At 48.7% G+C, this 18,000-nt stretch overlaps 1 protein-coding gene across 1 annotated transcript; it reads right to left on the bottom strand.

The window, feature by feature from the left end:
- Positions 1-2,290: 2,290 nt before the first annotated feature.
- On the bottom strand, positions 2,291-16,480 carry SIN3B (SIN3 transcription regulator family member B). Its single transcript, XM_061355879.1, has 19 exons — positions 16,356-16,480; positions 15,713-15,819; positions 14,591-14,744; positions 13,612-13,875; positions 13,124-13,267; positions 12,755-12,877; positions 12,182-12,271; positions 11,586-11,704; positions 10,665-10,872; positions 9,888-10,004; positions 9,303-9,541; positions 8,860-9,043; positions 8,040-8,634; positions 7,382-7,551; positions 6,674-6,847; positions 6,328-6,420; positions 5,964-6,058; positions 5,360-5,564; positions 2,291-5,005 (listed from the first exon to the last, which is right to left on the bottom strand). Exons 1-19 carry the CDS (start codon positions 16,452-16,454, stop codon positions 4,775-4,777), a joined length of 3,411 nt encoding a protein of 1,136 aa, XP_061211863.1. The 5' UTR covers positions 16,455-16,480; the 3' UTR covers positions 2,291-4,774.
- Positions 16,481-18,000: the final 1,520 nt, after the last annotated feature.

Below are 18,000 nucleotides of genomic sequence, written 5' to 3'. Positions count from 1 at the left end.
CATTCTGTGTATGCAGAAAATTAGACATAATCAGGTTCAGATAGTGTGCAAATCACAGCCCTGCTTCCTATGGCCAGGTCTCTGGAGTGGAGCAGAGAGAGGTTACTCGTTGCTGTGTCCTTCATTTGTCAGATGCTGTGTGATCTTTAGTGACTGCTGTAGATGCAGAACAGCTTGCTTGGGGATGCTGATGCCAGAGGTTTGTCATGCCTTGTTAACATCTCTTGAAGTCGTGTGATCCCTGCCCTGCGGGGTAACAGTTTGGGTTTCAAGTAATTCATTGTGCAATAGATCATTTCCTGGGAGAAGGAGCTCTTTTATTCCATGGCTCTGATCCCAAAAGATTCACTGCTGGAGAACAGGGGCTTGAAAGCTCAGAGGGAGGGTACAAACACCACCTGGTCCATCCCATGCATCTTGAAGGCTTGGAAGAGCAACCTGTAGAAGGCAAACAATGGGGTTTGCTAATTCTGCTCTGTCCCAGCAGCTCCAGAGAGTTTTCAGCTACAAGCTCCAGGTGTGAAGGCAGGAACCTTGGTGCAGCCAATGCCTGCCCCACGCTGAGCTCATGTTTGCTGCAGCCACGAGCTGACCACAGGCAGCAGTGTGCCACGTTTCCAGCAGTGTCAGCACAGCCTCACATTTTCCATGGGTGCAGGGCTGGCTCTGCCTTCCCCAGCTGGTGCAGCACAGAAACCTTCCACTGATGATTGAGAGGGAAATGATGGCCTTTGGACCAGGATCCCCTGTGGAATACTTCTGGGGGGACAGGTTTTTTCCAGACTTACCTTTCTGCTTGCTTGCAATTTCATTGGCATCACTGCAACCCACTGGATGGTCTGGATAGCTTCTTCTGGTCCTTTCTCAGCAAGATAATGTCACTGGCATAGGGACTACCTTGCAGGAATTAGGCACCATCATCCCTATCCAGCACTGGGTGTTACTGGATTCATCCTTCAGGAAGTGTGTAGTTCAGGATTGTTAGACTTTACTTTAGTCTTTAATTATGATGGGTGGGAGGTGAAGGTAACTCTGGGCTCATAAGGTTGAGTTACTCAGTTCTAATCCAGAGGAATGGCTTAAGTGGGAAGGAAAACTCAACTCATTTACACATACTTCCAGACCACCTCTGCCTGGTTCACAGCTCTTTGTGCATCACTGTAACACAGAAAAGTGAGACAAAAAGGCCCTGCCATATCAAATCCTGGCTGCTTGAGCAATTCATAATTGAATGTATTAAACCATTCTTATTCCATCCTACAAACCTGAAAGCCATTTTTAAGCTGTCTTTCCTTGTCCTTGCCAAAGCTGTCCACTTGCTGAGACCTCCAACTGCTCTGGGGTGATGTCAGCTCTGGGCTGTCCCTCCTCTTGAGAACAGGGCATGGCCTCTTTGTGAGCAGCCCAAGATCTCAGCAAGATGACTTGTGTGAAGTGCACTGTGTCCTCTGAGGCACCACGACCATCACTTTAATCAGGCTATCCCATGCAATGGATGCATCAGGGGATTGTTATTAGGAGAACAAGAGTTTGTTTCCCTGTGCGCAAGGCACACGCTGCACAGAAAGCAGAGTTGCCTTTTGTTATGGCAACGGAAGTGTTGAGAGTGATGTAAAGGAAACTCCTATCAGATCTGGGTCCCATCACTACAGCTTAATTTGCAAGATCTACACATTCATTTGTTGCAGAGCTCACAGGGAACACAGTTAAACATGTTATTACCCAGGAATTCGGGGAGGTTGAGGGAAAGGCGGGTGGAGGGTTATTTTCATGGTTGCAGTTGTATTGGCTTAACCTGTAGCAGATGTGCTTATGGAGTTCGGACCTGGGATCAGTCACTTCTCTTGAACGTCTGCTGCATTTAGCGTGCGAGCACTTGGGGCCAGGCATGGACCTTATTTATGTCCCACACTTCTTATGGCAAAGGTGAAAGAAACCAACCCACAAGGACCCCGCGCTGCTGGCACGGCACCAGGGTCTCTTTTGAGACCTCTCTGGATGGAGCAACCGTGCCACCCCATGCTGGGTGCTCTCAGCCAGCCGTGTGGTCTCCTTTTTACCTTAGCGAGCGCATCCCACACTTACCCTGCACTAACTTCTCCGTGTGGGCAGGGTTCAAGGTTTGCTGCCTGGTGGCACCACCTAAATCATCACATCCTGGAGCCTGTCAGCAACTGCCTGAAGGGAAGTTCATGCAACTTTTCTATTGCAAATTCAGTTGCAGGTGCAAGAGAACCCAGCTGGGGGCTTTTGATTCAATTTGAATCCATTTAAAGCAGGGAGAGCTGCAGACTTTTAAAATCAATATTTTATTTTACTTGAATGTGCAAATAAATATTAAAAAAAACTACATTCAAAGAGCTGGCAAAGCAATTACAAGCCCAAAAAGCAAAGATCCTTCAAAAAAATGGAAGAACAAACTCTTCAATCAAGGTGGTGCTAAGCAGATACACAGCGGTGGAGCTTAAACCCTCCCAGACATTAGCAAGCCCTTCTCAGTCCTGCCCTGCCCACCTCATTCCAGTCCCATCATTTGCTGCTCTTGGTTTTGAGACAATAGAGCTGTCAAGGGCAAAAGTTTTACTTACTCTCTTCAGATTATAAATTAAGGTTTACAAAAGAAAGATGCTTAAAACCACCTGAAGTACACTTAAAACTGGGGTGATGGGACAGGAGGGTGCGGAGACGCACCGCACCTTGGGACACTTGGAATCAAACGCAGTTTAAGCCACAGGTTGCAACCTAGTTCCTATTAACATTTTTCTGTCTCAGAAAATGAGAAGGTTTGGCACAGTTGTCGTCTCCACTGGAAGCCAGCAGAGAGGTGAACAGGACGGAGGTGCGTTCTGTTGAGCTGTCTGGAAGCAAGAGGGGGACACTGTGCTTTGCACCGGCTCACCCCCTGCTCCTGCAGCCAGCCCCCATCAGCTACATGGGCAGCATCTTCCAGCACTCACTGCAACAAGAGCAGGGGAAGAACCTTCAGATCATTTCAGTAGCCAAACCCTAACAGAGACCCAGGCACCGAGACCATGAGCTCTGATGAGAAGTCCTCTGCTGGCAGGGGTTGTGCAAGTGGCCACGGATGCCAGAGCCTGGCTCCCTCCTCCCCTCCTCCAGATTATTTTGCAAAACAGACAAAGAGGCAGTACAGTTTTCTATTAAACATACCCCAAAGGCCCATTTTTCTACTGTCAAGTGAGACAATTGCAAAACCCAATGCTGGACAGTGGAAACAACCCAGGACAAATCCTACAGGCTGCTAGTTCGGTCTGGCAGAAATTAGAACCTAAAAATCAAAGCCACAGCAAATACCAGGGTGGGGAGGATTATTCCCCCCACAAAAGGCAGGAAAAGGCTGGGAGCAGAGCTGAAAGGAGGCTGGACCTGCCTCAGGACATTCTGTTTGTAACACACTCCATGGGCAGTGCGGAGCCCTTGGCTCCTGAGGAACAAGAGCAATGGCACAGTGGGGCTGCAGACAGACATGGCTGAAGTTTCTTGGTTTATCACTAGATGAAGTCAGGCGGTTGAAGTAGTGTTCTGTGTGGTCTGGGGTAGGGTTTTGTTAGGTTTCACTGCAAAAAAGCTCAGATAGAAGCACAGATGGTTCAGTGGAAAAGCTTGTCTATGATGGTTGTGGCTGGATCTAATAGCGCCCGTTACAGATTTCCGTGTGTCACCGCACACACAGCATCTGTGCTGACCCGGCGGAAACAGGGAAGGATCCGGGACAAATCTCAGAGCCAGCCCAACCACTGCGCTGCAAGAGCTCCATCTGCTGATGTTACCGAAGCGGGACAACCCAGCAGGACCACGGCGTCGGGGCATGCAAAAGGGAAAGAGCGCAGAGTCTCCGGAGGCTGCTGAGCAACATGCAAAATACCAAACGAAACTCAACTGAAAGAGGCCAGACCTCGCAATGGATATTCCTCCCCTCGCACCCGCTCCCAGCAGCTCCGGCTTGGAGAAGGCAGAGTCTGCAGCAGACTGTGAGTTCACAAAGCAACACACATGGGATCCAGTGCTCAGCTGCAAGGGGGTGGCTGATGGGCTGAGGCTGTCTTGCGGTGCACGTCGCTCTCCTGCCCAGCACTGCAGCTCAGAGAGCTTCTTCCCCTTAGTTCATGCTCCAGAATACTCAGTTGAGGAGTGGGAGATGATAGGTGACAGTTTGCTGTCCACCCTTGTCTCAGGTTTGGCATTTTTCTCACTAGAGCACCAGTAACAAGTGCTGCATCCTTTGCCTTACCAGTACACAAGGAAGCAGCCCATAGTGGGGTGAGCAGCCTGTGCTGGTGCTCTCAGCCCTGCTGGCACTCAGAGGTTACACTGGAGAGTTCTGCGGGCTCCAAGGTGGCATAAATTCAGGAAGATAGGGAACATGAATTCCTTCAAAGTGGAAGCAGCTGCCAGCATCTGCTCAAACACCAGTGCAGCTCCACCTCCAACGAAGCCACTCATGGCAGTTTACCCAGAGCCTGACCCACTCACTCAGTACTGGCTGGTGGCAGTGGCCTAAAGCTCAGGAGTGTGTGGCAATGCCAAGAGCCCTCTTCCCATAAAGCTTTTGTAAGTCTCTTCATGATGGCTGGAGGATTACACTGCAAGGAGGAAAGTCTATGCCATACGGAAAATACATCATAATCCCAAGTAAAATGCTGTTTGGATAAATATCATTAATACATACATTGCATTCCCACCACTATTCTCAGAGTAAATGTGTTTCACCAGCAATGCTCCTACGTGTCTTGGTCCCAGGATGAGTCTCTGCTCACGGTGAAGCTGGACGGCGACTGTACTGAACTCTGTATCTGTTCACTGGGACCCCATGGACATTCACTGTCTCACAGGTGGTTTTACAGGGCACCATCTCCTCGTCTTCATCTCCCATTAGCCAGTCTTGCACTACATCAACTGCCTCCATGGTCACGTTCTCTTCCAGCCATCTATTGTGCCACTCTTCAAACTGCTGGTGGTGCTTTAGCAGCACCATTGGCTGTACCTGAAAGCAGGACAGTAAAGATCACTGAGAGGTTTCCGAGCCAAAACCTTCCCCTCTTTGCTTGAGATGCACATGCTTCAGCACACAATGCAAACAGTAAACCAGGAAATCCCATACCTGCATTAAAGACCTCTATTTCTTAATGTATGTCACTCCCCCTTAAAATCTGCTTGGTAAAGAAAAGGCTGCTAAACTAAACCAAAGTACAGAGCATTTACCAGCTCTCCTCCATGTTTCATCTGGGTGTAGTTTGCAGGAATTCAGCCACAAGACTTCTTATGGGTACCTGTCTTTGGCTCACATCCTCAACCTCTGCTACTGCCCGAGCTGCAGAGAGAGTAATAGGAGATGCACCTGCTTGGCTCGGCAGAGAGCTCCCCGCCTGTACATGTAATCCTCCGAGTTCATGATGAACATCATTTTGTGGGTGTTGAGCTTGAAGCGGCAGTCCACGTTGCAGGCGCTTTCCACCCCGATGAGCCTCTTCCAGGAGCTCTTGACTTCGCTGCGCAGGGCTCTCACCTGCTTACACTGCCACTTGCGGAACCTCTTCAGGTTTCTAGAACATACCAAGGGTTACAAAGCAAGCGTCCCACTGCATTGCCCATTCTCTTAAGCTGACAGCACAAACAGGAAATGCCTAGTTCCACATTCAGTGGTCAAACTTTCTCCGGGATCTTCCTCCATCCACTCTGACAAATACGGAGTGAAATCAGAACTAATCAGACCCCAAATTTCTCCCAGAATCTCCATTCTAAACACAGGTTCATCAACAAACCTCAATGCAGCAGTCATATACTTTTTCTTCAGCACTCTTATGCAGTGCACTGGACTAAGCAGCCCCTTTGGACCTCGAAGATGAGTGCATTTCCTTAGAGTTGCCTATGTGGCACATCACCTAAAATCACTGCCAGCTACACAGAGCTGCTGTAGGCGTGATTCAGCAGAGGGAGCTCACCTTTGCAGAAAGACTGGTTTCAGTAAGAAGCCATCATTCTGGTTGTTTGGAGCTCCTTCTACCCCAACGTACTGCTCCATGTAGTTAGCCAGGTGCTGCACAAGAGAGACCGATTTCAAGTCAAATTTCACTCTCTAGACAAACATCATTGCAAAGAACTGGTTTATTTCCAAGCTGCTTTTTATGAAGCTGCTTTATGTTGAAACCCTTCTGCTAACACATCCATTTCTGTCAGTAGACCACAGCTCCACATGTAATCTTCCCACTTATCCTCCTGGCAAAGTCTCACATTGTGGAGCAAGAAAGCAGGAAACCATGTCCTTTGCCTGTGGCAGAGCAGACCCCATGGTCACTGTGGTATTACCTGGACCTCCACAGGATCCTCTGTCTGGGTTTCTTCTGTATCCAGAAGCTCGATGGTCATGATCACCTGTCCTTTCCGCTGAAGAAACATTACCTGTAATTAAGTTACAGGCATAAGACATTGGCCACACAGCTCACAATAAAATGCTGTACATTCACAAGTCATCTGGACAACAAATAGAAGCTAGGAGAGAAGCAAACAGTAGGGCTTTTCAGTGTCACTTTACTGTCTAGGCTCTGGTTTTGATACCTCCTCTCCACACTGCTCTTGCTCACCATTGTGGCCTTAGAGCTTCCAGCCCCATTTCTCCCAGGCAAAGGCCACACTCAGTTCATTAAGTTCTTACCTTGAAACAGTTCTCATCAGCCATGCACCGTTCAGCCTTCCACTGATAGCTGGTCTCCTTTGCTGCCCGGACACAGCGAGAGGACAGGTTACCTCCAGCAGCACCTCGCTTCCTTTCATTCAAGTAGAGCTCAACCACCTTCAGGCAGATGTCATCGCTCACCAGATGGTGAAGCTTCCATTAAAAAAGGGGGAATTCGGTCAGCAAGTCTGGGCCAAGACTAAACTCTATGTTATGAAAGAAGCACAAACCCCAACACAGCATCACACCTCACATAAAACATCAGTTCGAACTCCAGAGACTTCACACCTTTCACTCTTTTTCACTACTTTGCAATGAAAGGAACAGAGAAGAGTGAGGGGCTGAGGTGCCTTAACTGTAACAGAACTATAATTACAAGAGAGATTTAAGTAAAAAGGACTTTACTTTTTGCCTTAGATGTATTTTTGGGAATGGCAGGATTTTAAAAAGACTGGAACTCAAAACTTGTTGGAAAAGGCCAGGAAGGGTAAATCCCCATAGGTGGTGCCTGTACTGCTGCTGAACTCTCTCACTGAACTTCTCTTTGAGTGTTTCCCCTCCATACTTATCTACAAATCTGCTGTAAGTTTAGTGCATCCTTGCATTACAGCGTACTGTGAGAAGCCTGTCTGTAGAAAGGGGATGCGTGGCCCCCCCTATGCACAGCACTGCCACCCAGTTAGTTACCTGGCGGACAATATTCTGCACCAGCTTGTCCATAGTAAAGCCAATGTAGGCGTGGATAGTGAACATCTCCCTTAGGGTGTCCTCATACTGTGTTGGGTCAATATTCCCATCCAGCAGACTCCTCACCATATCCAGGAACGCGGGGTAGTACTCCTCCAGTTCCACCTCACCTGGGCAGGGGAAAAGTGCCATCATTCAATGCATGTAAGAGGCAGAGTGAAGTTAAGAGATGCAAGGGACAGCACTGCTTGAGAACCATGACATTCCATGTCCAGAACATGCCTACACAAAGACAGTTCCCCCTAAGGAGTGCTGACAGACTGTAACAACTTTACCTTGTGTGCTTCCATGACTGCCTCGTGTAGTTAACTGCTTTGCTGTGGAGCCATTTATGTTGTAAATTGAGGTAACAGATTTATACAGTGAGACGCTGGAGAGCATCTGCCACAGTGGGCTTGTGTGAAGTCTCTATGAACTACACACGAAAGCCCTCAGAAGTTCAATTACAAGCTAGTTACCCTGTCAAATCAGCTGGATCCACAGGTCACAGCCCTCACTCCTTACAGACTTGCCTGCTGCTCTCGGTTACTCAGGTATCTCTAACCAAGTACTAACAACCAGAGCATTAGGAATGGACTATGGCCTGCATTATTCTTACTTGGTTGCTTCAGCCTCAGTTCCATGGCTGGATCGTTGGTTTTTTCCTTTCTTCCCTCACAGAGGAGCTTCTCCCTCTCCTTCTCAGTCCGATATTCTAGAAGCTGCTTCTGAGCCTGACGATAAATCTTTAGGAGCCTTGAGCACAGAGTCTGGTGAAGGCGGAGGAAGAAATACCAGTTATTATTGACAAAGAACAGGCTGTAAACATCATCCAGAGTGTTGTGGGGCTCAGCAGCTGTAACATCGCAGAAGGTTGCTTTTGCCTCCAAAGGACTGCTTGGAGGCCCAGGCACGTGTTTCTTGCGTAGCTCAGGAGCATCCAGGTTCTGCCCCTGATGGTTTTCTCTGTCCTCATCTGTTGATTCTTCAGAAATACTGTGCTCAGGGGGCTGAGAGAAAAACAGCTCAGGTATGAAGTGATGCACTATCTGCCGGATGGTGGCTTGATCCTCCTTTTGGATAGTAGGCTGCCTTTTTACATAATAGCTGATAAGAGACGCTGCATCTTCCAAAATCTGCTTATCTTCATAGATAAAGATAAGATGAGGCTCATTTGTGGATGAACTTCTCCCCTCTGAATGCTGCTCCTGATGCTGTAATCAAGAGACAAATAGATAAAGATCCTTCCAATCCATGCTCAAGAGCCATTCCTGCCAGAAGAAATAAGGCAGTATTAATGCTCTGCTTGGGACAGTCATTTCTGACTGAGAACTCCTCAGAGCGCTACCACTTCAACAAGGTCCTAGGTGCTACTTTAACATCTAGATACTACTATACACGAAGAACATCCAGGGTGGATTAGTCATTAGCACACACACCTCATCATAGACACTCTCAATTTCATTCAGCAAGCTCTTGGAGCGCAAAGCTTTGGTGTCATTCTGTTTGAAGTTGACTGCCTGGTGGTCGAGGGATTTCAGGTAGGCCTTCTCATACTGCTCCCTCCAAATCTTGTTGAAGCCCTGCTGGGCCTCCCTCCATTCCTCCTCCTTTGCTTTCAATCTGCACAAATGTATAATGGACTTCAGTTCAAAGAGACAAGCACAGTAAGACACACAAAGTATTTCTAATGTAGCCGACTGTGATGCACTAAAAACTTGTCAGTAATCCTGGAAGCAAGAAAGAAAGAAAGAAAGAAGTAAAAGCACCAGCACTGAGGATGAACTGCCCTTTGGAAAAACATCTACAGAAAACAGTTGCCTTAAAAAATCTCTATTCTTTCTTAAAAGAACCCACGTGAACATGGGAGAATGGGAATTACCTCTTAAGAACAACAGGAACGGCAGTAACTGGGTTTTTCTTCAGACTTTCAATGATCTCAGGTGCCTTATCACCATAGATGCGATAGATGGCCCTGCGCTGGATCACTTCTGATGTTCCTCCCAAGCAATCATCCAGTCGAAATTTCTCCTGATCCTCTTGAGTCAGTCGGGACAGTTTCTTCTGCACACTCTCCAGCACACGTATTGTGGCCAAGTTGGTCTCCAAGACAACATCCAACTGTTAAAGAGTTCACAGAAGACACACTGTAAGAACAGGCATAGCAGGAAAATGGAGACCAGTGGCATCACAAAGTGGAGCTAAGAAGCATCAGCAAAGGTTTCTTACTGGAAAATATACCTCTGCCAGTTCTCCCAAAGGTAACATGCTTTACAGAACTGGATTCATGTCTAGAAAGCACTATTAGACTGCAGGCAAGTGGAAAACACCAAACTCTAGCTCAAACCAACAAACACAAGTGGAACTTTCTGCAATTGACCACCAATTCATCCACTCAAAATCAGAGCTTTAAGTTTTGCTTCCTGAGGAGGAGACAGGCAAAAAAGAGCTCAGTAGTTAGAGGTACCTCAAACCGTTCATCTTCACAGCGGTGCAACTGCTCCTCATAAGGAGTCTTCTTGGAGCTGACAAAAGTGGAGTCTTCAGACCAGGATGGAAATGAAACCCATGTATCATTTAACACCTGCAACAGTGCAAAGACATGACCTCGAACAGAGCCTTATGAGCCCAGAGCTGTTCTCACGAGGTCTGATACTTCTCTGGTTTCTTTCTGCAGTTTCTATTGGATGTTTCAGACCTAGCTCGTAAGTCATTGCAATGACTGCTCCACAGATGATGAGAGGTCTGTGTGGAACTGTGCCAGGGCCTTGCTCAGAAAGCACCTTAGTGATCATCTCACAAACCATAAAGATCACTCTGGAGTAATCAGCAACAGTGAGAGGTGGGAGCACCAACACTGCCGATGTCTGCCCTCAGTGGAACAGTGCCTGAGCCACCGTCTCACAGTACTGTTTCAGGAGAGAAACTTTCTACAGGCCGTATTTGTCCACTGCTAGAAAATTAATCTCAGGCTATTTAACATATCTTTTCTGTCTCTAGGAATAACTTGTGTATGCACACCAACTCAAAAAGGCGTTAAAAACTGAACTTGAGATGGGCTTAGATAAAATTAGTGGATACTCTGATTTCAATGAATTGGATGAGTAACTGACGTGAGGTTAAAGCTGGCTAACAGACATTCAAGAGGGGAATCCATGTGCAGAAGCTGTAGCACTAACAACCCCACTTCAATTCATGCAAGTGCAGTGTGTGTATGGGGACTGAAAGGTCGATCCCAAGGTACCTCCTTGCAAATGGCTGTTCTTCCACTGCACTTTGGCTGCTGATAGGTTTTGGGGAGAGCGCGGTAGCTTGAGCCGATGCGTTTGCAGGAAGCATAATCAATCTCCCGACTCATTCCATCCCCAGATCGGTCGCTCAGTGGAGAAGCAAATGAAAGCTCTTTCACACCAAGGAAGGACTTGAACTGTGCAAAGAGTTCTGGGAATTTCCTTCAAAAACACAGGTAAGTGTATTCTGTTATTTCACTCTGACAGTTTTAGGGTGGCTCGTGTCTTAAAAGTGAAGGAGAAAATCTAAGCAGTGTTGCAGCCAAAAATATTTCAACACCAATCCCCTCTGTTGTCATTCTCTCTGAATTATTTTATGGGTTTTTTGATTCAAGGCAGGAAAAGAATTTCCCTTCAGAACTTCACAAATGCTCCCCTCAACTGACTGGGGAGTCACTGATCCTTGCCATGCCCTCTTCTGCTGGAAGCCAAACAGCACTAGAGGGCTCACATCAGAGCTAAAACTATTTCTTCTTTTCACAGCTTTGTTCTGAGATTTCATGTTAATACCTGTATTATCCTTTGAAAGATTAGAACAGGGAGTGTGAATAGAGACCACCCTCCAGAATCCATGAGGTTCTCTGTCCCCAGTGATTTAATACATCAGATAGTCTGCTGCTTGTGTAGCATTCAACTGGAGGCACAGAGGAAAAGATCCTCCTCAAAATGCTCTTTAAGAGTTGTGTAGATACACTAAAAGACTCAGATTTGTTACTCCTCTTCTTGAATTACCCTACAATTTCTTGCCTGCTACCTAGGAGGTATTTCTGAAGTTAAATCCAAAACTTCAGTGGCCAAATTCACAGTGTCTACCAAAAAGTAACAAGAGTTAAGACCTAAAAAGTACAACACAGAGAAAATAGTCTGGAACTTACCCTAAAAATGGTGTAACTAGCTGGAGCAACTCAGAGCCAGAGACCAACTCCTGGTTGAAAAGAGCAATGCAACGGAGAAAGTTTTCATAGACTTCCTGACTCTTTAGCACCCTACGCACCTAAAGCACAGTTTGGAGAGAAATGATCAGATCAGTTGAACCCTACTTCTGTTCAGTTCATCCTCTAAGTAGTCTGAAGCAATGACATGATACAATGACACGGGTACAAAGCTCCTTTATGTATTCTACATACAAACCTCTGTCTACATTGCAACACAAAAAGAGAGCATGTACAAAAATGCCCAGTTTCAAACAATAACCTTGTAACTATAGATAGTACCATGAGGAAACATCATTGAAAAACAGAGAAAAACATGTTTGTAGGAGGCAAGCATTCAGGAAAAGCTTAATTATCGTTTTCTGTTCATCCTTCAAACCCACCTATTTTCTCTTTTCCTGCTCTGTCTTTATCTACTACTTGAAGTCAGGCAATTGCTAAGTGCTGACACACAGACTGGACACAAAACCAACCAAGTAATAACCACATAACTGGTTGTAAGCAAGCCCACAGAACAGAAGAACAGGCCAGATGCTGACCTTGTCAAAGAAGGAAAACTCTTGCAGTGTTCCATATTTTCCCACCGTCGCTACCGACAGATCTTTGGTACCTCGCAGCTTCATTTTCTTCTGTTAAAAGAACAGCAGTTACACTTAAATGCTACCAAATTCCACCCCAGTGCCATATACCAGCTCTCCGCAAAGGCTGAAACTCTGTTTCCCAAGAGTGACCTAGCACAGCTGTGTCACACCCTCCACAGCAATCTCTATCAAATGACTCCCAGCTAAGGAGAAGGAACAGCAACAAAAAAGAATCACTTGAGAAAGGATTCCAAAGAGATTTCTTTGTAGAAGCAGTAAATTGTCCCTTTCCAGGGCCAATACTTGGCACAGAAAGTCTTGACACTTAGTGTTCAGTGTTCCCACACACATTTAAGCATACTTTAAAATTCCCTTTTAACCCAGTAATTATGTTTTTTTAAATAACTTTGACATTTTGTTTCTTGTACCTAACCCCTCAAGGATGTCACTCATTACAACCTCATCTAAGCAATTACCTAAACACAAGGAGTAACATCAAGTTATCCGAAGTTTTTACTCGCTCAAAGATACCTTTGCAGGGCCAGAAACGGGACGCAACAGCAGCGGTCTGGATCGCTTTTTGCTGTGTTCCAGATTCTTCTCATGCTCGGTTTTCTGGACACTGTTCACTTCACATGGTCCGTTTCCTGTGAACTGAAGTGAATAAATAATGATTTCAATGTTCTCTTCCTGATCAGTGCAACTGAAGAGCTCTACACATCTGAACAGGACAAAAAGCATGTAGTTAAGTCACTTGTGCTGCAAAATACAATGAAAAGGAGCAAAATTGACCTATTGGCTGTATGTTTTCCCATAATGTTTTGCATTCCTAAAGCTCCTTTATGTATTCCACATACAGAGAGCGTTCAACATTCTGCCTTATTGCAAGCTTCCACGTACCAAAGACCTTTTAGCCTCTGGGAGGAACTGTCCAAACTCAGAAAGCAGGTCCTCCTGTCCCCTGAAGAGATTTGCCACTTCAGTGAACACTTCTTCCTCTGACATGCCTCGAAAGGGTCGGCCTTTAGTGTTCAGCTGCTCCTTCTGAAAAGGTCCACACAGATGTGACAGAGTCAAAACCAGACCTCACCCTGCAAGAAAACCCCTAACAGCCCAAGGGCCCTGTGCTACACACACTTGTAATAACTATCAGAGAGCCCCAGGTTCTTACACTGCATCCAATTAGCAGTAAGTCAACCAAAGGGTAAGACAGATCCAGTTACAACCCCTTTACACCTCAGACCATGAAAGGTTCTACAATCAGAATACGGATATCTCTGAGACAATTGTTGGACAATTGCCTGTTCAACAGGCAGACATTTCAGTTGACAACGGCTACTCAAACAGCTACAGTGCAAACCCACAACATCTTCTCTGGAAGAGTTTACCTGGTAAGTATGAAGAATTTCTAAAAAGGATCTGTAAATCTCTGGATGGTCAAGGAAACGTGTTTTGATTTTATTCACATAACTGATAGCATTATTGAACTCTACAGAATCAGATTCCAACGGAAGCTGGGATTTATCTTCTTTGTAGGGAAGCTGTTGCCTGAACTCCTCGGAGCAGTCACTGTGATTGTGGGAGTTCTCCTGGGAGTAATGCAGCAGCAGCCCGCTGCCAGGGAGAGCGCTGGGAACAGGCTCTGAGGGCACCTAGTGGCGTAAGAGACACAAAACAGCGACTTGTACGGAAACATAGGTGCAAGTTCAACCGAGCATCAGTACTTTCAAGCTGCTTAGCTAAAAAAGATAACCACATGAAGAAGAAAGAAGAAAGATTTAATTAGCCAATAAATTGCCCTCCTTATTTTATTAACACTATTGGCTTAAAAATATCCCTTAAGTCGTACCTGGGTTATGAACCATCTGGCTCATGACCACATTCGTCACTGCATCATCCCCTGCCCTTGAGAGGGTGTTCCAAACCCCACACTCCACCGTTTCTGTTACCACTGGCTTATTTCAGAAGAACTGAGTTTTAAGAAACACATTAAAACATAAGGCTTGTGCAGATGCCGAATCTCTAAGCAACAGAGAGATCTAAGGGAACAGGGATCTGAAAGATCTTTACTCCTACAATTTAACCACAAGTTTATCAGTAATTTGTTCAAGTAATAGCTCTGTTTCATCCTCCACAACCACACAATAACAACAAAAAAGCAGCAGAGGCCAACATGTATCCATCTGTGTAACAGCAGATGTCTTTCACTGCAGGATGTTTGCAACTGCCTGGCAATACCCAGCATGTGTTTTCTTCCCAATGTCTCAGTGGAAGACTGAAAACATGATTGTTCTAAACCATGCACGAGATGTGCAGAGTGACACATGTAACAGAATTTAGGTAGAGAATATGAGCTCTGTAACCTACCTGACTGTTCAAAGGTGACTGTATATTTAACTTCCCATTCTTTGGAATTTCTATCCTATAGCCCAGAGGGAGGAAAGCGTTGAATCCTACAATGAGGTCAGGATGCTCATGGAAAAGCTGTGAAACGCGTCGGATTACTCCAGGTGTGTCAATGCTAAAATTGAGAGGAGTTTGTTACTTGTGTCCCCATCAGAAACACAAATTAAGCCTAAGAAATTCCAGAGGTATGCCAAGCATCCGGCTTCTCAGAGATGCACTTTTTAACAAGCAAGTCTGGGAACCTCACACCCAGAAATGAGCCCAGGCAGAGGGAACGCGCACTGCAGCTGACAGCCCCCACCTCTCGGGCTGGTGAAATTGTCTATTGACTGGGAAATACAAACACATTTCCCTTTTCCGCCTGTACTGGCCACTGGTGAGGCCAAACCTCGAGTAATGTGTTCAGTTTTGGGCCCATCACTACAAGAGAGACATTGAGGTGCTGGAGCGGGGTCAGAGAAGGGCAATGGAGCTGGTGCAGGGCCTGGAGCCCAAGTGTGATGGGGAAGGGCTGAGGGACCTGGGGGGTTCAGTCTGGAAAAGAGAAGGCTCAGGGGGGACCTGATCGCTCCCTACAACTGCCTGAGAGGAGGATGGAGCCAGGAGGGGCTGGGCTCTGCTCCCAAGGAACAAGGGATGGGACAAGAGGAACCAGCCTCAAGCTGCACCAGGAGACGTTCAGACTGGAGATTAGGGCCAATTTCTTCACAGAGAGGGTAATCAAGTATTGGAAGAGGCTGCTCAGGGCAGTGGTGGAATCACTGTCCCTGGAAGTGTCTAAAAACCGTGCAGATGAGGCCCTCAGTGATATGGGTTAGTGGTGGCCTTGGCAGTCTTGGGGTAATGGTTGGACTTGATGATCTTAAGGGCCTTTTCCAACCTCTTTGATTCTGTTCCCGTGGCTTTTGGCTCCTGAAAACGATGGGATGGACAGAGGCCCTCCACCTCCAGTGTCTAGTGACTGCAGTACTGGGAGAGAGGCCAGCAGGATGGCCTCTGTGTGTCTGTGAGGCAGAAAGGTGGCAGGAGGGCTGGGGGACCCTGCAAAGGCAGAGGAGCTCCCCAGAGCAGCCGGGGCCTTACCTCTGGCTCTTGAACTCTTTCATGATCTCCAGGAAGCCGTTGTAGGTGGCGGGGTCGCTGCCGAAGCGGATCTTCACCTGGTCCAGGTAGGAAAGCGCATCCTCTACCTGCAGGGTGAGAACATGGGTGAGGCCCAGAAAGGGAGCACAGACCCAGGGACACCCCAGGGCACTGAGCGAGGTGGGAACAGGCCCCGGGGGGAGCCCCACAGCACTGAGAAAGGAAGCGCAGCCCGGGGAGGGGAACACGGTACCAGATGGAGGCCGAGCAGGCAGGCCCGTACCGGGACGGACTCACGGTGCTGGAAGAGGATGGCAAAGGCACGGAGGGGACAGGGGCGCAGGTTCCCGGGGAGGGTGAGCGCAGCACCAGGGAACAGGCCCGAGGGGGCGTGCGGGTGGGGGGGTCACCGTACCGGGGGAGGAGGGCAGGCCCGAGGAGACCCCACGGTACCAGCAGAGGGGGACGGGGGTGCCCCGCGGCACCGGGAGGGAAAGGCCCCGGGACAGCGCACGGTACCGTCAGGGGGAGCGGGCGGGACAGGTCACGGCGGGGCGCGCAGGGCCGACCCGGGAGGGGGTCGAGGAGCGGCCCTTGGCGGGGGCGGGGAAGGGGGTCCCGGCGGGGCGGTCTCCGCACTCACATGCACCGGCAGCTTCTCCTGCGCCGCGGCCCGGCCGCCGCCACCGCCGCCCCATCGCGGGGCGCTGCCCCCCCGGCCGCCGCCGCCCCCCGCCGCCATGTTAGGAGTGCGGGCAGGAGCGCGCCCCCCCCTCCCCTTCCCTACCCTACCCCCGCCGTCAGCGCGTGCGGAGCGCGCCTGCGTCATTGCGCACGGCGCCGCGGCCCGGAGCGGAACCTTCGCGGCCGCCGTGGGCGCCGCCCGGGCAGCGCGCGCTGCTTCCGGCCGTTCAACCGCCATGGCGGGAGCCGCGCCTCAGAGGGTGAGCGGGGAGCGGGGGGGATCAGCGGGGGCTCCGGGCTGGGGGCTCCGGGCTGGGGGCTCCGGGCTGGGGGCTGCCTCCTGCACCCGCGGTGCTTGTGTGCGGGGAACCGCGAAGGGGCGAGCCCCGGTGGGGCCTGCTGCGGCTGGCGGGACGCGCCGAGCTCCAGAGCCGGGATAAAGCGGGGGGGGGGGTTAGGGTCGGCGGGTGTCACTGAGGTGCGGGACGGCAGCGGTGTTGTGCCGGGGTATCCGTGGGCTGGATGACGGCAGTCAGGGAGCTCTCGGCAGTGTTTGATGTTGGAATTGTAAAGACACTAAGGCAAAAGGATTGGGGGACCTGGACACGCTTGTGGGGTGTGCTGATGCCAACCTCATGGAGTTTAACCATGCCAAGTGCAAGGTCCTACACCTGGGTCGGAGCTTTGGGTGCCATGGTTTAGAGCGAGGTGTTCCTGCCCATGGCAGGGGGGTTGGAACTGGATGATATTAAGGTCCTTTCCAACCCTAACTAATCTCTGATTCTATGATTCTGAGTCCCCAGGCTCAGCCCTGGGTGTTTGTGCTGGTTTAGCCTATCTGCTTTTGACACCATTGAGCAGGTTTGAGAGCACTTGCTGGTGTGAATGAGGCTCCCAGAGGAGTTTCCTTGGCTGTACTGTTGCTTGCTTGAGTTTTCCCTCGGTTTTCCTGGATTTGACCATGGTGGATGTGGGTTGGACGGCACAGGGCTGAGCGTGGGGCAGTGACACTTCTCACAAATGATACAACCAACCTGTGGTGCTGCAACAAACCCATCTGTGGCTGGCACCGTGCTGGTGGTGGTTGTGTGTGCACCCTGTACAGCCAGCAAGGCACCTGCAGGAACCCAGCCATAAACCAGCTCAGAACAGAGCATTTACTGTGGCCTACAACCGGACTTAAACCATGTCATTTCCCTTGTCACCAGACAGCCTGAACTCTGTAAAACCAGATCATGTGAAGAGTGAGGAGAGGTGAAAGAACTGAGGTGCTGCTTGTTCTTCCTTGGGCCATGGTAGAGGATTTGCATGACAGAGCTTGCAGAAACCTTTCTTGCTTTGCCCTTAAACTTGGTGCTGATACTTGAACCTAGAATATGTTTCTTTACTATGAGTTGGGATAAACTGATTGTAGCCTTGCAGTTGCAAGCTGCAATGATGATGTGCTACCTCTAGATTCGGTGTTTTCATCTCTGTTGCTCTATGGCATGTTTCCCTTCTTAAAACACAAAGGATGCTACAGGCCTGTTTCATACAGGCAGGAGCACAGTCTGCCTTATTGCTGCTAGCATTCCGCAATTACTCACCACTTGCAGCATCTCAGA

The sequence above is a fragment of the Neopsephotus bourkii genome, unplaced genomic scaffold (genome assembly GCF_033783945.1).
Source record: "Neopsephotus bourkii isolate Nb327-2 ecotype Australia unplaced genomic scaffold, CSIRO-AGI_Nbou_v1 NB_838, whole genome shotgun sequence".
NCBI classification, from domain to species: domain Eukaryota; kingdom Metazoa; phylum Chordata; class Aves; order Psittaciformes; family Psittacidae; genus Neopsephotus; species Neopsephotus bourkii.
This window is presented reverse-complemented; position numbering and strand designations above follow the sequence as displayed.